Genomic DNA, 26787 nt, shown 5'->3' on the forward strand with positions numbered 1-26787 from the left:
TGGCTTCCTACCCATGGAAAAATAAACACTAATGGTGTGGTCTCGTCACAGGTACTTTGAGGTACAACCTAACCTAGAAACAAACGACTTGTAGTAGCTGTAATTATTAGTCTGCAGATGCAAATACTGGTGTAACGTTCAGTACACCGTCCTTAGCCACCAATAGCAGTATCTGCACTTACACCATTTACCCGCTGTGTCGGGGCTGAGTATGGATTAGATTAGATTACTTTTTCGTTCCATAGATCCGTGCTGAGGAGATCCTCGTGGATGTGTAACATGTCAATTTTTTTAAGCTGAAATAACAGTACTAATAGTATGAATATATAAAATACATCATTTGTTTCTATTAAAAAATTCCTCAATGGAGTAGAAGGAGTTGGCCATTAGTAAGTCTTTCAGGCTCCTTTTAAACTGGTCTTTATTTGTAACTAAACTTTTTATGTTTGCTGGCAAATTATTGAAAATAAGTGTTCCTGAGTAGTGGATCCCTTCCTGAACTAAAGTAAGTGCTTTTAAGTCCTTGTGCAGACCATTTTTGTTCCTGGTATTGTATGTATGAACTGAGCTGTTTGTTGGAAAAAGAGATATATTATTTAGGACAAATTTCATTAAGGAGTAAATATACTGAGAGGCAGTAGTTAGTATACCCAGTTCTTTGAAGAGGTTTCTACAGGACATCTGTGAAATTACTCCACAATTAATACGTATTACACGCTTTTGAACTCTGAAAACTTTTGTTTGACTTGAAGAGTTACCCCAAAATATTATACCATATGACATTAGGGAATGAAAGTAGGAAAATTATGCAAGCTTTTTCATTTTTATGTCGCCTATGTCTGCTAACACTCGAATTGCAAATACAGATTTGTTAAGACGCTTCTGCAATTCTGTGGTGTGCTCCTCCCAACTGAATTTATTATCAAGTTGTAATCCCAGGAATTTAAGACTGTCAACCTCTTCCATCTGCTCTTCTTCATACTTTATGCATAAGCTGGGTGGAAACCTCTTACAGGTGCTGAATTGCATATAGTGAGTCTTATCGAAGTTTAATGTCAGCGAGTTGGCTTTAAACCATTTATTAATATCCATGAAAATATCATTAGCAGATCTTTCTAGAACTACACTCTACATACTATTTATTGCAATACTTGTGTCATCTGCAAACAAAACGAATTCTGCTTCTGGCAGTGTAACTGATGAGAGATCATTAATGTACACAAGAAAAAGCAATGGCCCTAAGATGGATCCTTGTGGGACACCACTTGTAATTTCTTCCCATTCTGATGATGACTTAATTCACTAGTCCCTTGCACTGACACCCTTTGTTTCCTATTAGTGAGGTATGACTTGAACCATTTTGCAGCACTGCCCGTGACACCATAGAATTCTAATTCATTTAAAAGGATGTTGTGGTTCACACAATCGAATGCCTTTGACAAATCACGGAAAATACCTGCTGCTTGTAACTTGTTATTTAATGAATTAAGTACATTTTCACTGTAGGTGTAAATAGCCTTCTCGGTATCAGAACCCTTCAGAAATCCAAACTGTGTTCTTGATAATATGCTATTTGTGGTCAGATGGTTGAGAAGCTGCCAGTACACTACTTTTTCTAAAAATTTTGAGAATGCTGGCAAAAGTGAAATAGGCCTTTAGTTTGATGGTATCTCTTTATCCCCTTTCTTGAATAGAGGCTTAACATCTGCATATTTTAGCCAGTCAGGAAATGTCCCAGTTATAATTGACTGGTTACACAAGTAACTCAGAATTGTACTAAACTCACAAGAACATGCCTTAATTAACTTTGTTGATATTTCATCATAACCACTAGAATGCTTTGTTTTTAAAGATTTTATTATGGAAGTTATTTCTTTTGGTGAAGTGAGTGACATATTCATGTACCTGAAGCTATTTGTAATGGCTAGTTTCAGATATTCAAGAGCATTATTTACTGATCCTGACAATCTCATTCTATCAGTAACGGATATAAAGTACTTGTTAAATAGATTTGCCACACTGTGCCCATCGGTTACTAATGTGTCATCTACCCTTAATGCTATTTGCTCCTGTTCCTTGCTGGTTCTACCAGTCTCCTCTTTCACTATATCCCATATTGTTGTTATTTTGCTCCCTGACATTGATATCTTCTTCTCGTAGTGCATTTGTTTAGATGTCTGAATTACTTTTTTTAATATTTTACATTATTCCTTGTATTTAGCTAAATCGTCAATATTGGAGCTATTCTTGGTCGACAGATACATTTTCCTTTTTGTCTTACAGGAAATCTTTATTCCTTGTGTAATCCATGGTCTTATTATAAACTTCTGTTTAATTTTGGTAACTTTTAGAGGAAAACAGTTTTCTAACGTGGTACTGACATTGTTCATGAATGTGTTATATTTTTCATTCATGTCATGAGCACTATAAACATCTTTCCAGTTCATATTGAGCAGTTTTCTAAAACACAATTTTTTTTGTTAAACATCGCCCTATGTGTTTGTATTGTCATTCCGTGTGGCCACGTAGCACCCCGTGTATGTGTACGAGTTGTCTGAGCGGTGGTAACATTTGGCTGCGTGTCGCGTGCTGCAGGATGCGGCGGGCGTCGTACGCGCCGGCGACCACGGCGCAGGGCCCCGGCGAGCCGCTGATCGTCGTGGAGGAGTCGGGCGGCACCGACGACGAGGGCAGCCCCGGCCCGCCGTCGCCGCCGCCCGGCTTCAACCCCGACTCGCCGCTGCTCAACCCGGGCCTGCTGTCGCCGTTCCGCGACATGCGCAAGCGCTCGCTGCCCACGCCCGCCTGCACCTCCGGCATCACCGCCTCGCAGGTAGGGCGCGCCACGCCTTGTCCCTCTCTAAATCACGTCCACTGTCTGCCTCCACGACGTCCGCAAGTTGTACGACGGGTGTACAAAAACTAATGCAACACATTTTTTCCTGAAAGCAGGTTGGCTTCATTCAGGATTCCAAAACACCATATTACACTACTGGCCATTAAAATTTCTACACCACGAAGATGACGTGCTACACACGCGAAATTTAACCGACAAGAAGAATATTATCTGCTATGCAAATGATTAGATTTTCAGAGCATTCACACAAAATTGGCGCCGGTAGCGACACTTACAACGTGCTGACATGAGAAAAGTTTCCAACCGATTTCTCACACAGCAGTTGACCGGCGTTGCCTGGTGAAACGTTGTTGTGATGCCTCGTGTAAGGAGGAGAAATGCGTACCATCACGTTTCCGACTTCGATAAAGGTCGGATTGTAGCCTATCGCGATTGCGGTTTATCGTATCGCGACATTGCTGCTCGCGTTGGTCGAGATCCAATGACTTTTAGCACAACATGGAATCGGTGGGTTCAGGAGGGTAATACGGAACGCCGTGATGGATCCCAACGGCCTCGTATGACTAGCAGTCGAGATGACAGGCATCTTATCCGCATGGTTGTAACGGATCGTGCAGCCGCGTCTCCATTCTTGAGTCAACAGATGGGGACGTTTGCAAGACAACAACCATCTGCACGAACAGTTCGACGACGTTTCCAGCAGCACGGACTATCAGCTCGGAGACCATGGCTGCGGTTACCTCGACGCTGCATCACATACAGGAGCGCCTGCGATGGTGTACTCAACGACGAACCTGGGTGCACGAACGGCAAAACGTCATTTTTTCGGATGAATTCAGGTTCTGTTTACAGCATCATGATGGTCGCATCCGTGTTTGGCGACATTGCGGTGAACGCACATTGGAAGCGTGTATTCGTCATCGCCATACTGGCGTATCACCCGGCGTGATGGTATGGGTTGCCATTGGTTACACGTCTCGGTCACCTCTTGTTCACATTGACGGCACTTTGAACAGTGGACGTTACATTTCAGATACGACCCGTGGCTCTACCTTTCATCCGATCCCTGCGAAACCCTGTATTTCAGCAAGATAATGCACCACCGCATGTTGCAGGTCCTGTACGGGCCAGCACATTCTGTAGATCTCTCACCAATTGAAAATGTCTGGTCAATGGTGGCCGAGCAACTGGCTCGTCACAATACGCCAGTCACTACTCTTGACGAACTGTGGTATCGTGTTGAAGCTGCATGGGCAGCTGTACCTGTACACGCCATCCAAGCTCTGTTTGACTCAATGCCCAGGCGTCTCAAGGCCGCTATTACGGCCAGAGGTGGTTGTTCTGGGTATTGATTTCTCAGGATCTATGCACCCAAATTGCGTGAAAATGTAATCACATGTCAGTTCTAGTATAATATATTTGTGCAATGAATACCCGTTTATCATCGGCATTTCTTCTTAGTGTAGCAATTTTAATGGCCAGTAGTGTACTCCCCTCAATTTTGGCTACAAATACAGCTTTTGAAAATAATCTCGGTTTAGTGAGAAGGCTTTACGCAGGTTTACTCTGAAGGCTTGTTTTCCCGCATGGTACTACTGTAATGGTCGACGTCAGTGTCTTGCTGCGCCAGCCGGGGTGGCCAAGCGGTTCTAGGCACTACAGTCTGGAACCACGCGACTGCTACGGTCACAGGTTCGAATCCTGCCTCGGGCATGGATGTGTGTGATGTCCTTAGGTTAGTTAGGTTTAAGTAGTTCTAAGTTCTAGGGGACTGATGACCTCAGAAGTTAAGTGTCGTAGTGCTCAGAGCCATTTGAACCATATTTTTGTCTTGCTGCATCAGTAACCTCCCAGTCATCCACATACTGCTTCCTACGGTGTGCATCCTTCATTGGCAGAAAAGATGGAAGTCGGAAGAGGCGAGATTCGGGCTGTAGGGTGTACGAGGCAGAACGGTCCAAGGAAGTTTTCTGAACTCTTCTCGGGTCCGTGGACTTGTTCAAAAATGGCTCTGAGCACTATGGGACTTAACATCTGTGGTCATCAGTCCCCTAGAACTTAGAACTACTTAAACCTAACTAACCTAAGGACATCACAAACACCCATGCCCGAGGCAGGATTCGAACCTGCGACCGTAGCGGTCACGCGGCTCCAGACTGAAGCACCTAGAACCGCACGGCCACACCGGCCGGCTCCGTGGACTTGTGTGGAGCCTTGCGTTGTAATGGAGAATGAGCATTTCGTTTATATTTTTGTGGCTACGAACACGCAACACGCTAAAGTCGTTTCTTCCGTTTCCTGTGGGCAGCGCAATACGTAACAGAGTTGGTAGTTGCGCCATGAGAATCGACAGCAAACGGAATAACTGCTTCAGAGTCCCAGAAGACGGTCGCCATGACTTTACCGATTGAAGATGCGGCTTTAAACGTTTGCTATGTAGGAGAGGTGATGTCGCGCCATTCCATGGAATGCCGTCTGATTCCGGTTCAAAGTGGTGAACCAATCTTTTCTCGCCTGTGACGATGTTCGACAAAAAGCTGTCACTATCAGCCTCTTAAGTCACAAGCAATTCCACACAGATGGCCCTTCGTTGCTCCTTGTGGCCTACAACAGGGTGGGACAAATAAAAGTGGCCTGAAGAACAGACTTCCATTGTACCAAGAAACACAGCAGAGGAAAGGAAATACAGTACTAATCCGACAATAGCAGATGATGGAAATGACCACTATTCATCTCTCGGTGCATTTGGGCCCTGATCAGCAAGTTACTGAAGGCGGATCGAAGCAGGACTGCTGGAATTGTTGTAGTCTCAACCAAAATGTTCTGTTGCAGTTCTTGAAGACTATGAGATTCTTAGGCTAGAGGGCTCCTCACACAAGGTAATAGCACGCTGACAGATCAGGTGACCTGGCTGGCCAGCTGGGCCTCGGCCAGACAGATCTCTGCTAACAACTCTGCCGTACGTGAAGAATGTGTAAATGCACTCCAAAGTTCGGCGGGCTGTATGGGTAATTGCTCCAGCCTGTTGGAAGTAACTGTAGGTCTTTTCCTCCACGGTTAACGCTGGCAAAAATGACTTGTAAAATGTTGGCAATGTAACGCATAGAAGTCAGCGTCTGATGAAAGAAGATGGACCAATAATATGGCGTGCAGACACTGTACACCATATCCCAACCCTCTGATCATGCAATGGTGTTTCGTGGAAGTTATATGCACTCTCCGGTGCTCAGAACCTGTAACTCTGTCAGTTGACATGACCACTCAGGTTATACCAGATATAACGAACAGATCCAATCCAAGCCATTCATTGTTGCCTCAGTGAACAGCCACTCAGGAAACTGAAGACACTGAGGAGCATCTACTGGTTTTAATGGATGAACAAGAGACACTCGGTAGGGATGCATGTGCAGGTCCAGATGAAGTGTTCGTCCACCGGTCTCTCGCGACAGGCGTCGGGTTGATCTGGCAAGACTCTGAGGCATTTTCTGGTGAACTGCAGCCACATTCTATTGTGCGCGTGCACGTTTCGCAATTTTTTTTGACTTGTTCAAAACAGGTCCTTTCTACACCATTTTCGTACTATGCGCCGAGTGGCACTCTTTGCTGGAACATAGATACCACTAAAATTCTCAGCAAACAACTAACCACACTGTTTCCACCACTTTGTTGTCACGTAAGTTTCTTCAACGAAGATCCACTGCTCCGCTGTGAGCACCATCGTCCCCTTTGCACTGCTCCACTCGCATTGACACTCCCGCACTATGCTCTGAACAGGTGTGGATCACTTGGCGGGCTTACACGTGATATGTGCGTCACAAGGTGTTGTTATATGCGTACATTCACTTCCAATCGTACCCACTCGCACAGGGCACTTTTATTTGCCCAGTCCTGTATTAGACGGCGAGGTACCCAGTGAGTTCAAAAATGGTTCAAATGGCTTTGAGCACTATGGGACCTAACTTCTGAGGTCATCAGTCCCCTAGAACTTAGAACTACTTAAACCTAACTAACCTAAGGACATCACACACATCCATGCCCGAGGCAGGATTCGAACCTGTGACCGTAGCGATCGCGCGGTTCTAGACTGTAGCGCCTAGAGCCGCTCGGCCACTCTGGCCGGCTACCCAGTGAGCACGCACCTTTGAGTGTCCCAACTGGTGGACGAGCGTGTCAGCACTACCATCAGAGGAGGAGGAGATTAGTGTTTAACGTCCCGTCGACAACGAGGTCATTAGAGACGGAGCGCAAGCTCGGATGGGGGAAGGATGGGGAAGGAAATCGGCCGTGCCCTTTCAAAGGAACCATCCCGGCATTTGCTTGAAGCGATTTAGGGAAATCACGGAAAACCTAAATCAGGATGGCCGGAGACGGGATTGAACCGTCGTCCGCCCGAATGCGAGTCCAGTGTGCTAACCACTGCGCCACCTCGCTCGGTGCACTACCATCAGAGATACTCAGCTGAGTAGCGAGGTGTTTCATTGTGATCCATCGATCACCTCGAATGAGAGTGCCCGCACATCCCAACGCTGCAGGAATTACAGTTAAGTGCGGCCAGCCGGTATGCGGGAGATGGGACGGATTTGCACGACCTTGCGATGACGACATACGGCTCGCCTTGTGATCACCGTGCTCTTTTTCACTGCCAGGTCTCCATAGACGTTCTGCAAGCTCCTATGAATATCTGCAATGCTGTGGGGTTCGGCCAAAAGAAACTCAATGACAGCTCTCTGCTTGGAATGCACGTCCGGTACAGACACCATTTTGAATGTTATGTATAGCACCGGAATGTATAAGGCCTGAAGCGAGAATATTCCACGGTGTCCCACAGCAAATTCCGCCTGTTTTCAACATAAATAGTCCAGGAAAGAAATGTGTTGCATTACGTGTCGAAATCCCTTCACATGCAGTAGTATTAGTAGTAGTAGTAGTAGTAGGAATAGTGGTGAGCTTCTCAGCAAGTATATGACCACATGGGCTTGCTCTAGTGACCCCCAGGACAGCAGTAACGTGTGGACAAAGGAGTGTACTCCTGAGAAAGTAGGTGGCATTCCGCACTGTCTCAACAGAGGCGCTGTGTGTGCTGTTCGGTCCCTTCCCAAGCGATGTAACGATCAGATATCGGGTCGCATGCTACTGGATTAGGAGGGAAAGACACGGTAAGGTCAGGGAAATAACAGGGGAAGACATAGGACACAAACGTCAGCTAACTTTTGCAGACTGAATGTCTGGCAACGGGAGTGAAACGATAAGGACAAAGGCCATAGTGTGTACAACTTTTTCTCGAGTATCAGGGAACGGTCACGGATGAATAATGCTAATCCCGGCCGTGGCATGGTTCATTTCCTGACTGACCACGGCCTATACCCAGCACACTCACAGCGCTTCTCACTATTTGCGGACGGCAACGGCACAATCCAGACTGAGACCAAATGTTTCTAAAACCGAGGTAAGCCTGTTCCACCTTTCTAATCGCCTTTCATCAGTCCACAGTTCGGCCCTCTTGGCACAGTCAGATTCAACGAAAGCCCAAAATGCCTGGGAGTCACTCTGGACAGAACTTTAACACACAAAAAACACCTTTCCAACTTGGCCAAGAAGAGACAAACAAGAGTAAACCTTGTGAGAAAGCTGGTAGGCAGTAACGGGGAGCAACCACATCAGTCCTCCGAAGAGCATCCCTTGCACTGGTATACTCTGCAGCAGAATACTGTGCACCAGTTTGGCTCCGAAGCGCCCACGTAGTGAAAGTAGACGTCCAAGGGAACTCAGTCATGAGAGTAATTAGTGGTACAGTCCGGTCTACACCTACTTGCTGGCTACCAGTGCTTTCAAACATCTGTCCACCAGACCTCCGTCGAAAGGCTGCTCTTTACAACCTCTGTCAGAAAGTTTCTGAAAACAACTCGATCCTTCTTCATGACGATTTGCAATCACTGCCCAGGGAACGCCTCAAATCTGGAAGACCAGCATATGAAATGGGAATCCAAATGCTATCCACAGTATTCGACCAGGACGCAGAGTGGAAACATGAGTGGCAAGCTACAAGAATCCGAAACCACGAACTTGTAGACAATCCAACAGTTCCATTTCCAGGCTTCCACGAACCAAGGGAGGTGTGGGTGCAGTTAAACAGATATCGGACTGAAGAGGGTAGGTGCAAATACAACATGCACAAGTGGCGCTTTTCAAGTGACAATGTGTGTGACTGAGGTGACACCCAAACAATGAGCCACACTGTAAATGAATGTCCACTCAGACGCTTCCCTGGTGGCATTGAGAAGCTCCATCAAGCATCCCACGAGGCACTCCGCTGGATCGAGTCCATCAGTATCCGAGCGTAGTCTCACCCGTTTTAAAATTTGTGTACTGTATATAATTTCTCATGTTCATTTATATACAGGGTGAGTCACCTAACATTACCGCTGGATATATTTCGTAAACCACATCAAATACTGACGAATCGATTCCATAGACCGAGCGCGAGGAGAGGGGCTAGTGTAATTGGTTAATACAAACCATAAAAAAATGCACGGAAGTATGTCTTTTAACACAAACCTACGTTTTTTTAAATGGAACCCCGTTAGTTTTGTTAGCACATCTGAACATATAAACAAAAACGTGCCGTTTGTTGCATTGTAAAATGTTAATTACATCCGGAGATATTGTAACCTAAAGTTGACGCTTGAGTACCACTCCTCCGCTGTTCGATCGTGTGTATCGGATAGCACCGGATTACGTAGGGATACAAAGGGAACGGTGATGGACCTTAGGTACAGAAGAGACTGGAACGGCATATTACGTCCACATGCTAACACCTTTTTATTGGTCTTTTTCACTGACGCACATGTACATTACCATGAGGGGTGAGGTACACGTTCGACGGGCGTTTATAAGACGTGGAGGACGCATAAATTGGCCTGCCTGTTCTCCTGATCTTACACCTCTGGACTTCTTTCTGTGGGGTACGTTAAAGGAGAATGTGTACCGTGATGTGCCTACAACCCCAGAGGATATGAGACAACGTATTGTGGCAGCCTGCGGCGACATTACACCAGATGTACTGCGGCGTGTACGACATTCATTACGCCAGAGATTGCAATTGTGTGCAGCAAATGATGGCCACCACATTGAACATCTATTGGCCTGACATGTCGGGACACACTCTATTCCACTCCGTAATTGAAAACGGAAACCACGAGTGTACGTGTATCTCACCCCTCATGGTAATGTACATGTGCGTCAGTGAAAATACTGACGAATCGATTCCAATAACAAGGTGTTAGCATGTGGACGTAAGGTCCATCACCGTTCCCTTTGTATCCCTACGTAATTCGGTGCTCTCCGATACACACGATCGAACAGCAGAGGAGTGGTACTCAAGCGTCAACTTTAGGTTACAATATCTCCGGATGTAACTAACATTTTATAATGCAACAAACGGCACTGATTACGTATTTGTTTATATGTTCAGATGTGCTAACAAAACTAACGGGGTTCCATTTAAAAAAACGTAGGTTTGTGTTAAAAAACACACTTCCGTGCATTTTTTTATGGTTTGCATTAACCAATTACACTAGCCCCTCTCCTCACGTTCGGTCTGTGGAATCGATTCGTCAGTATTTGATGATATATATATATATATATATATATATATATATATATATATATATATATTTCTTTGTTTTGCTAAATGTGTATTACTGTAATTGATGCATACGATAATAATAACGGCCGATGCACTTCGTGCTGTACTGTGAGTGCCGCACAGGGTGAAACATATCAACAATCACAACAGAAACAGTGCAACACACACTCAGGAACTCACACGTATGGCGACAACTAAATAAGGTAACAGACCATACCACCAAGACAGAACACACCATCTACACTGAAGCGCCAAAGTAACTAGTAAAGGCATGCGTATTCAAATACAGGCAGAATACGGCGCTGCGGTCGGTAACGCATATATAAGACAAATGTCTGACGCAGATGTTAGATCGGCTACTGCTACTACAATGGCAAGTTAGCAAGATTTAAATGAGTTTGAACGTGGTGTTATAATCGGCGCACGAGCGATGGGACACGGCATCTCCGAAGTAGCGATGAAGTGGGGATTTTCCCGTACGATCTTTTCACGAGTGTATTGTGAATATTAGGATCCGGTAAAACATCAAACTCCGTCATCGCTGCAGCCGGAAAAAGATCCTGCAAGAACGGGACCAACAACGACAGAAGAGAATCGCTCAACGTGACAGAAGTGCAACCCTTCCGCAAATTGCTGCAGATTTCAATGTTGGTCCGAAAGCCCATTCGTGTACCCTTGATGACTGCACGACACAAAGCTTTACGCCTCACCTGGGCCCGTGAACACCGACATTGGACTGTTGATGACTGGAAACATGTTGTTGGTCGTACGAGTCTGATTCAAATTGTATCGGCGGATTGACGTGTACGGGTATAGAGACAACCTCATGAATCCATGGGCCCTGCATGTCAACAGGGGACTGTTCAAGCTGGTGGAGGCTCTGTAATGGTATGAATCGTGTGCAGCTGGAATGATATCGAACTCCTAATACGTCTAGATACGACTCTGACAGGTGACACGCACGTAAGCATCCTGTTTGATAACCTGCACCTGTTCGTGTCCATTGTGCATTCCACCGGACTTGGGCAATTCCAGCAGGACAATGCGACACCCCACACGCCTAGAATTACTACAGTGTGGCTCCAGTACCACTCTTCTAAGTTTAAACACTTCCGATGGCCACCAAACTCCCCAAACATAAACATTATTGAGCTATCTGGGATGCCTTGCAAAGTGCTATTCACAAGAGATCTCCACCCCCTCATACGCTTACGGATTTATGGATAGCCGTGCAGGATTCTTGGTGTCATTTCCCTCGAACACTATTTCAGTCATTAATCGAGTCAATGCCACGTCGTGTTGCGGCACTTCTGCGTGCTCGGGTGGCCCTACACGATATTAGGCAGGCATGCCAGTTTCTTTGGCTCTTCAGTGTATAAACAAATGACATCACACAGGCATCGTATCAGACGTCAAAGGGACGGCTGTGTTAGTTGAGATGAGGAATTCAGTCCTAAGGACTCCTCCAACACCGACGCAGAGGATTGAAAACACGAAGAATAGCATGCAGACACCCAAATATAGGAGCATGAAACATATGCCGAACCAGAGAGACGTAGGTTATAATCGTGGTCAATTATTGTATCAGGCGCCACGATAAACTTGTTACGATAGTAATACAGATTTTTAACTTACGACGTAAGGTAGAATAAGAGTAAGGACACGATAGAACACAGGAAGAGACACAATACATAGCATACACAACACGTATCATTAGTAATCCTTTGTCACTTGGTATACAAACACTATATGTACAAATTGTAACCTAGTTGGCAGGTTATTATACCAGGCGCCAGAGTAAACATGTAAATCATTAACCTATAATTAAGTAGACTAGCATATCAGTACAACTTATAAGTAACCTTGGGAGACACTGCATAGGGACGTCGGGCCCAAGGCCACGTTCCGAGACCTCCTTCCCTTATTGCACAGGTGATGGGATTTCCCACTACTCAGTCTATCACATCTTTCTTTATCGCTCTCCCTAAATCAAAATTTTTTCTTTTATAATTGCATGTATCCATTTACCTATAACAGTTTCCTAAATATAATACAACTGCCAAAGAAAGAACACAAAATATCTCCATGAGGCTCCATTTCCACATGGTGCTCCATGGGCAACGGAGTCCGTGGCCTCTGTTGCGTAGTATGTGAGCTGCACAGGGGAAGGAGAGGGGAGCGTTGGTCGTCCAAATGCAGTACGAGAAATGTGGTGGTGGCATTAGTAGTAGTAGAAGTAGTGGTAACAGTAGCAGCAGCAGTAGTAATTTTATTCATTTATTCATCTGTGGATCACTTTCACAATGATGCTGGAGAGTCATAGTATTACAGTTCCTGAACAAATAAATAAAAACATTATTCACGTAAATAGGAATTTGCACACTTGTAGGTTTATTGACAATGATCAAACAGGTAGTGGGACGTAGCCTTATGCGAGGAACCATACTGGCATTTGCCCTGGCCACCGTCGTGGCCGCCAACTGATCATGCACATTTTATCATCAAAGCAAATAATCGAAAAAAAGAAGAGAATACGTACAAGATACTGTCTATCATTATCCTCAGACAATTTCAGCTTTTCATAGAGAACGACATACAAGAATTCTAAGCTGACTTTCGACCAAACCGACCGACAATAGATCACATTTTTCACTATGAGACAACTGTTTGACGGTTTTCAACGCGCACGCGACGGCATCCACAGGAAAGGACTATACAACGCGTTGCGTGACTTCAGAATCCCAGAGAAGCAAGTGAGTGTGGTGCAAACTTGTAGAGATGCATCAAGTGCAGCAGTGCATTTCCGAGGGCTCGCAACAGAGGCGATAGACAGGTGTCAGACAAGGGGGTGCTCTCTCATGTGTTCTGTTAAGTGCCATCTTATAGAAAGTAATAATGGCATTTTGGCAACAAGAGTGCACTGGGAAACAGATGGATGGTAATTTCAATTGTCTCGCATATATAGACATATAATACTACTAAGTGAATGAAACCATGAGGTGAGAGAAATGTGTCAGAAAATCGTCAACTATGCACTACGTTTGGGCTAAATATGAATGAACCAAAACGGAATCATGCAGTTAGGAAGAAGGGAGGAGCAGTAAGTATTTCTTGGGATAGATGGTTTGAGGTTCAAGTGAACTTATAGTTCAAATATTTGGGGTGTTGGTTTACCTGTGGCATCAGTATAGGAATGGATATCGACGAATGACTAGCAGTGGAAATGAAAACCATGTACTCCGTCAGGGATGCCGTCGACTAAAAATCAGTATCACCGAACACTAAGATAAGAATCTATAACACAGTGTTACGTCCAGAAATCATGCATTTTACAGGAAGCTGGAGCTAAGCTAAACGAGGAAAGGAAAAACTGTCAATAATCGAAAGAAGTGAAGACTTTTCGAGGACCGACCTTAGATAAAGGAGAATGGAGGAGAGGAATAACGAGGAAATCTAGCACACATTGCGAGTTCTGTTCAGTAATAATGTTGTGATAAGGTTAAACAAACTCTTCCTCCTGCGGATCTTGTTGTTATTAACCAATAGTGCCAAGGCGTGTGGAGGAGGCCAAGAAACCTCTCCCACTCCATGGTACAATTCTGAAGCAGACAAATAGGAAGGTTCGCATGTAGACATGCACGACAAAGACCCGGGTGCTTCAGAAACTAACATTACGAATCAATGAGGAAGCCTGTCCCAAAAGTTTAAACTGAACCTTCTTCTGTAAGATGGCTGCTGAGGCAAACAGCATTTCTCACGCTGAAGCGTTTCTCAAAGGATGCACCTGGCTTAGATACTTATCTGTCTTAAAGGATTCTTTCTAGACACAAATAACACAGTTTTTTGGCAGATAGCTGGGCCTTTCGGGGTCTCCTGGAGACCGGGAATGGGTGAAGCGAAATCCGTTCGGGGCTGCCTATACTGAAGCTCAGCTTTTGGCTATGACACATTTGTGGCTCTTCTGTTTGCTCCTTTAAGTAAAATATCTTGTCCCAGCCAGCTTGAAAGCTTTCAGCTCTGCATAGTAATAACAAGCACTCACGGTGATAAAAGCAGGGAAGAGAAAAAGCAATTAGCTGGACAGTCACTGGTAGTACTGAATACGCTCTGCAGTTATGGTGCAGTTTAAGAGAGCCACTACTTTGAGCAAAGAGGATGAGCATATAGTATCATGAAATATGTTGAGCGTCAATTTTTGGAAAAGAGCTGCCACATAACACTAAGCGGGGTTTCTTTAGATTATCTAAACATAACTCTCTTACAAGCTTTACGAGTATTATTGCCTTTCACAACCTTTTCCATTACTCTTTTCAAGAGGAGCTACTGTCTGAATCACGAGAGAAACTTACTTGAGATAGATTAGAAAAACGGATCTTATAAATTCACAGTTATTGGACACAGCGACACATTTTGTATGAACAAGATGACATTGAGCACGTAATACTATCATAATGTCATTATGATAATAATGCTGGATAGAAACGATGCAAAGGAAAAACCAGCTTATGAATCTTATGAGAACATGAGGAGGAGGGTGGCCAGATACACCGAAAACTGGAAAATGATTCTCACACGACTCAAAAGAGGCATGAACCATCATATTCTTCCACTATAGGAACTACTTGGGTGGACTGAGGAGTTCACCAATTCCGAAACAAAGCCTCCCATAGGCAGCCAAGGCGCACACGCAGTCGTGCTTCAAAATGAAATACCCCTCACCTCCTATTACACAAGCCAAGTCGAGTAACAGTAACGTCTAAACTCGACTGATTTCTGAGGCTACTTTACTCGCATAGGTAACCGCACATTGACTATTATTTTTCACACATGGCTCACAAGGACGAATTAAACGATATTTAAAGACACTGTTAGTGAATGCGATTGAGATGCAACTTTTATCAGAATTAATCTGATACACGATTATCAAGAAACACGGCTCGTAATTACTCAAAAGAGGGACTATTGCTGAGTGCACAAGTTCACCTCCATTGCCAAAAAGTCAAGTGCTTGCCCACACATTTCTCTCGTAAATTAACTAAATCGATCCACTGAAAGAAGACAATACCACTCACGAACGTTCTAGAAACTTAATGCAATGAAATTCTCCTATTCAAATAACACTTGACTACACTCACCGAAATACAGTATCTCAATCTGTGCTCAAGAGGATCAAAATGTCTTACGATTTCAGAAGTTAAGTTCACGACTCTCCGTGTTAAGATGGCCAGTGTAGGGCTTAGGCGCCGGACAGCTCTCTTTTTTTACAGGAATGTAGGCACGACGGCTCCAAATGCCGGTTGCTTAAAAGCGGGAAGAGCTCTGATTCGTCAAGGAAAGAAACCGCCCGAATGTTCTACAGAAAGCTACCAGTATCAGAAATCGCGAAATGCTCCTCTCGAAACGGCTAACAGAATAGATGCTACAACACGGACTACTCAGGGCAACCTTTGCTTCCCTCAACAGTCAATTTCAAACATACAAGATCCCAGACGTAAACCAACCAGAGATTGTCTGTGCGCCTGGTGAGGAGGGGAAAAAGGAAACTTTTCGGCACATGAAATACGCATGCGATCACACATTTCGCATTCCCTTCACGATACATAAGCACACAGAAAAAAATCATCTGTGGTATTTTTATATATGAATCAGCTGATTACCCGGCTTTGCCCGGGTATGCATTTATTCCAGTCTTCTATTAGTTCTTCGTCCCCCTCTCTGTCCATCTCTTCCTCTCCTCTCTCTGTCCACCTACTTCCCCCTCTTTCTCTATCAATTTGCTCCTGCCCTCCTCTCTCTGATCATCTACTCCTCCCCCCCTCTGCCCATCTCCTTGTTCCCCCTCTGTACATCTCCTCCGACCCCCTACGTCCATCTCCTCCTCCTCCTCCAATTTCTCCTCACCCCTTCTTAGACTATTTCTTCCTCCCCCTCTCTCTTTCCATCCTCTATCTCTGTCCATCTCCTCCTCTTTTCACTTCCTCCTCCCTCAGGCTGCTGATCTCCTCGTGTTTCTCTGTCCATGTCCTCCCCTCCGCTCTCTCTATCCATCTCCTCCTCTCTGTATCTGTATTCACTTCCTGCTTGTCCCTCTCTGTACGTCCATCTCCTCCACCCCCTTCTCTTTCCGCGTTATCACCCGCACTCTAACAAGAGAATCCTGGTTCTTATGCCCAAAGAACTTCTTTTCATATAGTAAGTAATACGGGTACCAAGTTTGGTTGGAATCGATCCAGGGATTTAGGAGGAACTTTTTACGGTGGCTTTGCCCGCATACGCACATATCACACATTTTTAACACACATCAAAAAAAGTTTTGCATCACCTCGGTACGGAGAGTTCCGGAACCTGTTCAGAACATTTGAATAGAGATCAACATAAACATCATTTCCGCCCTTTTTACTGCTCATGAAAATCACACATTGCGTGTTGTACCACGGTACAGCGAGACCTTCAGAGGTGGTGGTACAGATTGCTGTACACACCGTTACCTCTAATACATAGCAGCACGTCCTCTTGCATCGATCCATGCCTGTATTCGTCGTGGCATACTATCCACAAGTTCATCAAGGTACTGTTGGTCTAGATTGTCCCACTCCTCAACGGCGATTCGGCGTAGATCCCTCAGAGTGGTTGGTGGGTCACGTCGTCAATAAACAGCCCTTTTCAATTTATCCCAAGTTCGTTCGATAGGGTTCATGTCTGGAGAACATATTCGCATATGCCTTCAACCAGACGAGTGGCCGAGCGGTTCTAGGCGTTTCCCGTCCGGAACCGCGCTGTTGCTACGGTCGCAGGTTCGAATCCTGCCTCGAGCATGGATGTGTGTGATGTCCTTAGGTTAGTTATATGTCCTTAGGTTAATTATATTTAAGTAGTTCTAAGTAGAGGGGACTGATGACATCAGATGTTAAGTCCCATAGTGCTTAGAGCCATTTGACCCATTTTTTTGATGTCGTTAGTCCTGACAAAACTCTACCATCTGCTGAGCAAGATGTATGAAACAGGCGAAATACCCTCAGACTTCAAGAACAATATAATAATTCCAATCCCAAAGAAAGCAGGTGTTGACAGATGTGAAAATTACCGAACTATCAGCTTAATAAGTCACAGCTGCAAAATACTAACACGAATTCTTTACAGACGAATGGAAAAACTAGTAGAAGCCAACCTCGGGGAAGATCAGTTTGGATTCCGTAGAAACACTGGAACACGTGAGGCAATACTGACCTTACGACTTATCTTAGAAGAAAGATTAAGGAAAGGCAAACCTACATTTCTAGCATTTGTAGACTTAGAGAAAGCTTTTGACAATGTTGACTGGAATACTCTCTTTCAAATTCTAAAGGTGGCAGGGGTAAAATACAGGGAGCGAAAGGCTATTTACAATTTGTACAGAAACCAGATGGCAGTTATAAGAGTCGAGGGACATGAAAGGGAAGCAGTGGTTGGGAAGGGAGTAAGACAGGGTTGTAGCCTCTCCCCGATGTTGTTCAATCTGTATATTGAGCAAGCAGTAAAGGAAACAAAAGAAAAAATCGGAGTAGGTATTAAAATTCATGGAGAAGAAATAAAAACTTTGAGGTTCGCCGATGACATTGTAATTCTGTCGGGGACAGCAAAGGACTTGGAAGAGCAGTTGAATGGAATGGACAGTGTCTTGAAAGGAGGATATAAGATGAACATCAACAAAAGCAAAACAAGGATAATGGAATGTAGTCTAATTAAGTCGGGTGATGCTGAGGGAATTAGATTAGGAAATGAGGCACTTAAAGTAGTAAAGGAGTTTTGCTATTTGGGGAGCAAAATAACTGATGATGGTCGAAGTAGAGAGGATATAAAATGTAGGCTGGCAATGGCAAGGAAAGCGTTTCTGAAGAAGAGAAATTTGTTAACATCCAGTATTGATTTAAGTGTCAGGAAGTCATTTCTGAAAGTATTTGTATGGAGTGTAGCCATGTATGGAAGTGAAACATGGACGATAAATAGTTTGGACAAGAAGAGAATAGAAGCTTTCGAAATGTGGTGCTACAGAAGAATGCTGAAGATTAGATGGGTAGATCACATAACTAATGAGGAAGTATTGAATAGGATTGGGGAGAAGAGAAGTTTGTGGCACAACTTGACCAGAAGAAGGGATCGGTTGGTAGGACATGTTCTGAGGCATCAAGGGATCACCAATTTAGTATTGGAGGGCAGCGTGGAGGGTAAAAATCGTAGAGGGAGACCAAGAGATGAATACACTAAGCAGATTCAGAAGGATGTAGGTTGCAGTAGGTACTGGGAGATGAAAAAGCTTGCACAGGATAGAGTAGCATGGAGAGCTGCATCAAACCAGTCTCAGGACTGAAGACCACAACAACAACAACATCCTGAAGGAAGTCATTTACCAGATGTGCACGATGGGGGCACGAATTTTCGTCCATGAAGACGAATGCCTCGCCAATAAGCTGCCGAAATGGTTGCACTATTGGTCGGAGGATGGCATTGACGTATCGTACAGCCGTTAAGGCACCTTCCATGACCACCAGCGGCGTACATCGGCCCCACATAATGCCACGACAAAACATCCGGGAAACTCCACGTTGCTGCACTCGCTGCACAGTGTGTCTAAGGCGTTCAATCTGACCGGGTTGCCTCCAAACACGTCTCCGACCGTCTGGTTGAAGGCATATGCGACACTCATCGGTGAAGAGAACGTGATGCCGATCCTAAGCGGTCCATTAGGCATGTTTTTGGCCCCATCTGACTGCTGACAGACGCATCACAGTGAACGAATTGTCGCGCTACGTTGGGATAAAGGAAGGAAGTGTTTGCAGAATACTGAAAGTGTTGGCGTTAAAAAAGGTTTGTGCCAGGTGAGTTCCCAGGATGTTGACAGTGGCTCACAAAGAAACGAGAAAAGCGGTATGCAAAGAACTTTTGGAACAGTACGAGAATGGTGGAGATGAATTTCTTGGAAGAATTGTGACAGGTGATGAAACATGGCTCCATCATTTTTCACCAGAGACGAAGAGACAATCAATGGAGTGGTATCACGCAAATTAACCCAAAAAAAATTCAAAACCACACCTTCTGCTGGAAAAGTTATGGCTACGGTGTTTTTCGTTCCGAAGGACTCTTGCTTGTGGACATCATGCCAAGTGGAACCACCATAAATTCTAATGCATATGTGGCGACACAAAAGAAACTCCAAGCTCGACTGAGTCGTGTTCGACCACACCGGCAAAAGCAGAATGTTTTGCTGTTGCACGACAATGCACGGCTACATGTCAGTCAAAAAACCATGGTAGCGATCACAAAACTCGGATAGACAACACTGAAACACCCGCCTTACAGTCCTGACCTGACTCCATGTGACTATCATCTCTTTGAGAAACTGAAAGACTCTCTTCGTGGAACAAGATTTGAAGATGATGACTCCCTTGTGCACGCTGCAAAACAGTGGCTCCAACAGGTTAGTCCAGAATTGTACCGTGTGGGTATACATGCGCTGGTTCCAAGATGGCTTAAGGCAGTTGGATGTAAATTATGTGGAGAAATGAAAATATTGTTCCTAAAGGATGTATCTACATACTGCAAAACTTTCAAACATGTAGAATAAAAGATGGATTTTAAAAATAATAGTGTGAATTTCTTTTGGAGTGACCCTCGTACATACATTCGTACGTCTACTTTTATAATGTGTACGGATATTAATTAATATGAATCAATCAGCAATGACAGTCAGTTCCTACATACGTGTTTCAGGGCGGTATCATGATCCAATGGCATCCGGCCCCTCCCCTATCGATGAGCGCCTGAATGCAACATGTTTCTTTTCTCGTCCAGTTTCGGTTGACTAAATGCGAGTGTTGTTGTGGGACACCGTGGAATATTCCCGCTTCAGCCACTATTGTTTCATGAAGTTCCGAGAGAAGGCGGGGGGCTGTACGTAGGTTTCAAAATGGCGTCTGTAACGGAGGTGCGTTTCAAGCAGAGAGCTGTCATTGAGTTTGTTTTGGCGGAAAACCAGAGCATCGCAGATATTTATATTGTAGGCACTTCGAGAATGTCTACGCAGATCTGGCAGTGAAAAAAAGCACGTGAGCCGTGGGGCGATGCATCTGTTATCGTTGCAACAAGGTCGTGCAAACCTGTCCGATGCCCCCATGCTGGCCGTCGAGATACAGCTGTGGTTTCTGCAATGCTGGAAATTGCGGACGCTCTCATTCGAGGTGATCGACGGATCACATCAAACACCTCGCTGGATGTTTCTGTCGGTTGTCCAGCCGTTGGGGCACTCGTGCTGCGCCGATCAACTCCGAACTTGTGCTAGCCTAAGGAAACTGAAGAAACGATTTCAGTGTGTTCGTCACCGGGAAAACGCAAACAAACTTCTCTTCCTCCATGACAATACAAGGCCTCACGTTAGTTTACGCACCCCAGAGCAGCTCACAAAACTTCATTGGACAGTTGTTCCTCGTCCAACATCAGTAACGTAGAAGTAAATATCCTCGGGGTAGTGAAGCAACTTAAATCACTTATTAAACGCAAGTCTTCTGGTCCAGACTGTATACCAATTAGGTTTCTTTCAGAGTATGCTGATGCATTAGCTCCATACTTAACAATCATATACAACTGTTCGCTGGACGAAAGATCCGTACCCAAAGACTGGAAAGTTGCACAGGTCACACCAGTATTCAAGAAAGGTAGCAGCAGTAATCCAATCCACTAAATTACAGTCCCATATCGTTAACGTCGATATATAGCAGGATTTTGGAACATATATCGTGTTCGAACATTATGAATTACCTCGAAGAAATCGGTCTATTGACACACAGTCGACATGGGTTTAGAAAACATCGTTCCTGTGAAACACAACTAGCTCTTCATTCACATGAAGTGTTGAGTGCTATTGACAAGGGATTTCAGATCGATTCCGTATTTCTGGATTTCCGGAAGGCATTTGACACTGTACCACACAAGCGGCTCGTAGTGAAATTGCGTGCTTATGGAATATCGTCTCACTTATCCGACTGGATTTGTGATTTCCTTTCAGAAAGGCCACAGTTCGTAGTAATTGACGGAAAGTAATTGAGTAAAACAGAAGTGATTTCAGCCTTTCCCCAAGGTAGTGTTCTAGGCCCTTTGCTGTTCCTTATCTATATAAACGATTTGGGAGACAATCTGAGCAGCCATCTTCGGTTGTTTGCAGACGACGCTGTCGTTTGTCGACTAATAAAGTCATCAGAAGACCAAAACAAACTGCAAAACAATTTAGGAAAAATATCTGAATGGTATGAAAAGTGGCAGTTGACCCTAAATAACGAAAAGTGTGAGGTCATCCACATGAGTGTTAAAAGAAACCTCGTTGAACTTCGGTTACACGATAAATCAGTCTAATCTAAAAGACTTAAATTGAACTAAATACCTAGGTATTACAATTACGAACAACTTAAAATTTTCTGGGGAAGGCTAAGCAAAGACTGCATTTTATTGGCAAGACACTTAGAAAATGTAACAGATCTACTAAGGAGACTGCCTACATTACGCTTGTCCGTCCTCTTTTAGAATACTGCTGCGCGGTGTGGGATCCTTACCAGACAGGACGGACGGAGAACATCGAAAAAGTTCAAAGAAAGGCAGCACGTTTTGTATTATCGCGAAATATGGGAGAGAGTGTCACAGAAATGATACAGGATTTGGGCTGGACATCATTAAAAGAAAGGCGCATTTCGTTGCGACGGAATCTTCTCACGAAATTCCAATCACCAACTTTCGCCTCCGAATGGGAAAATATTTTGTTGACACCGACCTACATAGGGAGGAACGATCACCACGATAAAATAGGGGAAATCAGAGCTCGTAAGGAAAGATATGGGTGTTCATTCTTTCCGCGCGCTATACAAGATTGGAATAACAGAGAATTGCAAAGGTGGTTCGATGAACCCTCTGCCAAGCACTTAAATGTGATTTGCAGAGTATCGATGTAGATGTAGATGTAGACACCCTACAGCCCAAAAAATGGCTCTGAGCACTATGCGACTTAACTTCTGAGGTCATCAGTCGCCTAGAACTTAGAACTAATTAAACCTAACTAACCTAAGGACATCACACACATCCATGCCCGAGGCAGGATTCGAACCTGCGACCGTAGCGGTCGCTCGGTTCCAGACTGTAGGGCCTAGAACCGCACGGCCACTCAGGCCGGCCCTACAGCCCAGATCTCACACCTTCCCACTTCCATCTTTTTGGCCGAATGGAGGATGGACTCGGAGGAGTGATGGGGAAGTTGCTGATGCACCAATACGTTAACTGCGACGTCGACCATTAGAAAGGTACCACATAGGCATCCAGACCCTACCAGTGAGATGGCGTTAAGGCCGTCGCATTGAACGGAGATTACGTGTAACAATACGGTTTGGTAGCCAAAAGAGGTGGGGAATAACATGAAGTATGGGACTCCTGAATAAAACCAGCCTGATATCAGAAAAAAGTGTTGCATTACTTTCTGAGCACCTCTCGTACGCAGAGCACCCATCTACATCTACATCTACGTGATTACTCTGCTATTCACAATAAAGTGCCTGGCAGAGGGTTCAATGAACCACCTTGATGCTGTCTCTCTACCGTTCCACTCTCGAACGGCACGTGGGAAAAACGAACACTTAAATTTTTCCGTGCAAGCCGTGATTTCTCTTATTTTATCGTGATGACCATTTCTCTCTATGTAGGTGGGTGCTAACAGAATGTTTTCACAATCGGAGGAGAAAACTGCCGATAAAGCAGCCGCGTGACCAGCTACCTGCCGGTACACGCGCTCACCGCGGTTGTAGAGGAGCCGATGGTAGCCAGTGACGGCCGCGCTACAGGGAAACGTGACGCAGAGACGGGACGGGCGAGCGCCCCGCCTCCAGTGCTCGGCTGGCAGCCGGCCAACGGCGGTTCCCCAGCCGCCGGACTCCCACGTCGGCGCGCGGCCTTGTGTGGGTCGCCTCCGCCTCCGCAGGGCCTCGCGGACACTGACTGCCTGCCGCCTCGTGCAGCGCTGCCACGCACACGGCATCAGCACGGCTCCACTCCACACGTTACCGCTTTCTCACCCCATCTTTAGGCAATGCACTGACATCCCATAAAACACTATGTGTTTCAAAACGATTCATCTGATTTCACAAGATTGTACGAACTAGCAGAAAAACGCTCCTATCGGAACAGACAGAAAGTGGACATCCTCCTGTTTATATACTACTGGCCATTAAAATTAATACACCAAGAAGAAATGCATATGATAAACGGGTATCCATTGCACAAATATATTATACTAGAACCGACATGTGATTGTATTTTCACGCAATTTGGGTGCATAGATCCTGAGAAATCAGTACCCAGAACAACCACCTCTGGCCGTAATAACGGCCGTGATACGCCTGGGCATTGAGTCAAACAGAGCTTGGATGGCGCGTACAGGTACAGCTGCCCATGCAGCTTCAACACGATACGACAGTTCATCTAGAGTAGTGACTGGCGTATTGTGACGAGCCAGTTATTCGGCCACCATTGACCAGACGTTTTCAATTCGTGAGAGATCTGGAGAATGTGCTGGCCAGGGGAACATTCGAACATTTTCTGTATCCAGAAAGGCCCGTACAGGACCTGTAACATGCGGTCGTGCATTATCCTGCTGAAATATAGGGTGCCGTCAATGAGAACAAAAGGTGACCGAGACGTGTAACCAATGGCACCCCATACCATCACGCCGGGTGACAGGCCAGTTTGGCGATGACGAATACACGCTTCCAATGTGCGTTCACCGCGATGTCGCCAAACACGGATGCGATCATCGTGACGCTGTAAACAGAACCTGGATTCATCCGAAAAAATGACGTTTTGCCTTTCGTGCACCCAGGTTCGTCGTTGAGTACACCATCGCAGGCGCTCCTGTTTGTGATGCAGCGTCAAGGGTACCCGTAGCCATGGTCTCCGTGCTGATAGTCCGTGCTGCTGCAAACGTCGTCGAACTGTACGTGCAGATGGTTGTTGTCTTGCAAACGCCCCCATCTGTTGACTCAGGGATTGAGACGTGGCTGCACGATCCCTTACAGCCATGCGGATAAGATGCCTGTCATCTCGACTGCTAGTGATACGAGGCCGTTGGAATCCAGCACGGAGTTCCGGATTACCCTCCTGAACCCACCGATTCCATATTCTGCTAACAGTCATTGGATCTCGACCAACGCGAGCAGCAATGTCGCGATACGATAAACCGCAATCGCGATAGACCACAATCCGAACTTTATCAAAGTCGGAAACGTGATGGTACGCATTTCTCCTCCTTACACGAGGCATCACAACAACGTTTCACCAGGCAACGCCGATCAACTGCTGTTTGTGTATGAGAAATCGGTTGGAAACTTCCCTCATGTCAGCACATTGTAGGTGTCGCCACCGGCGTCAACCTTGTGTGAATCCTCTGAAAAGCTAATCATTTGCATATCACAGCATCTTCTTCCTGTCGGTTAAATTTCGCGTCTGCAGCACGTCATCTTCGTGGTGTAGCAATTTTAATGGCCAGTAGTTTAAGACTTTGATTCAAAAGTGAGGTACCGGCTGCCTAATCCTGCCCTCATCAGAACCTTTAAAAATTTTTCCAAATTCTTCGGCATGCGAACATATTCGCGCATTTTTCAACATGCAGCGCATTTCTTGAAACTGCCTAGCAGATTAAAACTGTGTGCCGGTCTGAGACTCGAACTCGGGGCCTTTGCCTTTCGGAGCCAAGTGTTCTACCATCCGGGCTACCCAAGCACAACTCACAACCCATCCTGCCAGCTCCAGTTCCGCCAGTTCACAGAAGCTCTCCTGCAAACCTTGCCGTATCCTTTCTTCCAGGAGTCTGCAGGAGAGCTTCTGTGAAGTTTGGAAGGTAGGAGACGAGGTACTGGCGGAATTTCAGCTGTGAGGACGGGTCGTGAGTCATGCTTCGGTAGCTCATATGGTAGAGCACTTGCCCGCGAGAGGCAAAGATCCCGAGTTGGAGTCACGGTCCGGTACGCGGTTTTAAACCGCCAGGAAGTTTCACATCAGCGCACACTCCACGACAAAGTGAAAATTTCATTCAGGAAACTCATCTCTTTTTCCCACAAGCTCCCCTAACTGTTACTCATGCCCACTAGTTAGTCGCTGTAGTCACTCATGCGCATATTCCAACTTTCCCTTTCTAGTTCACTCATTCAGCCTTACTCATAACCATTATTGCTTTGTGTCTCTCTATCTGCCATTGTTTCCTGTCTCACAGCCACAGTCTCCTTCGTTCTGTCCTACAACATCTGTCTCCTCTCATTGAAACTGCCTCTCTCTTGCTGTATCCTACTGGCACTATCCCATGGTTGCCGTCTCTTTTCTCTGTCACTATCTCTGTCTTCTTCGTTGTCATTGTCATAGACTACGTCTCTCATTATCATTGGCTCTCAGCCACTTTCTCCTTCTCTTTATTCCTCTCCTTCACTCTTTTCCTAGAGCTGTTCTGTTACTGTCAACTAGGTTCCACTGCCCCTATGTCCCTCTCTTACACTATCGCTATCTCCTGCTCTCTTTCTATATCACAACCACTGTCTATTGTCGTCCAATATTCGTCCGCAGCTCTTGGTCTAGTGGCTACCGTTGCTGTCTCTGGCTCACAGTGTCCCGGGTTCGATTCCCGGCTGGCTTGGGGATTTTCCCCGCCCGCGGACTGGGTGTTTGAGTTGTCCTCATCATTTGATCATCGTCATCATCATTCGTGACAGTGGCTAGATTGGACTGTAAAAACAGGACTGCATAAAATTTGGGACTTTGTACGGGCGCTGTTGACCGCCCCACAAACCAAATATCATCATCAGGATCCAATATTTATTACTTTTTCGTATCTTTCACACTGCCACTGCCTCCTTCCCTTTCAGCATAAAAAAGCGATGATAGCGCCACTGTGAGGATGCAAGTCAGGTTTACTTTAATTACACGCTGTAACTGTCCTGATCCTTAGTTAGCTCTGAGATTGGACAGGGGTGAGTTGATGATAGTTAAGAATCCATTTAAGGCGACAAAATGCCGTTATCAGCACCTCATTGAGATTGAACAAGGTCGTGTAATAGGGCTACAAGAAGCTCGGAGTTCCTTCTGCGATACTGCAGGCAGACGTGGCAAGGATGCAGCCACGGCACATGATTGTTGGCGACGGTGCTCACGAGAATGTACGGTCGCAAGAAGATTGGGCTCCGAACGGCCACGTGGCTCTACCAGAGGGAAGACCATCATATTTGGCGTATGG

General features: G+C 45.4%; 1 protein-coding gene across 1 annotated transcript in view; it reads left to right on the forward strand.

The window, feature by feature from the left end:
* Positions 1–2596: 2596 nt before the first annotated feature.
* The window catches only part of LOC124594814, a 90906-nt gene continuing 66715 nt past the window's right edge, over positions 2597–26787 (forward strand). Inside the window, exon 1 of the mRNA XM_047133259.1 lies at positions 2597–2833. Within this exon, the coding sequence (XP_046989215.1) occupies positions 2597–2833 (237 nt within the window). The remainder of the gene's footprint in view (positions 2834–26787) is intronic.

Source organism: Schistocerca americana, chromosome 1 (genome assembly GCF_021461395.2).
Source record: "Schistocerca americana isolate TAMUIC-IGC-003095 chromosome 1, iqSchAmer2.1, whole genome shotgun sequence".
Lineage (NCBI taxonomy): Eukaryota > Metazoa > Arthropoda > Insecta > Orthoptera > Acrididae > Schistocerca > Schistocerca americana.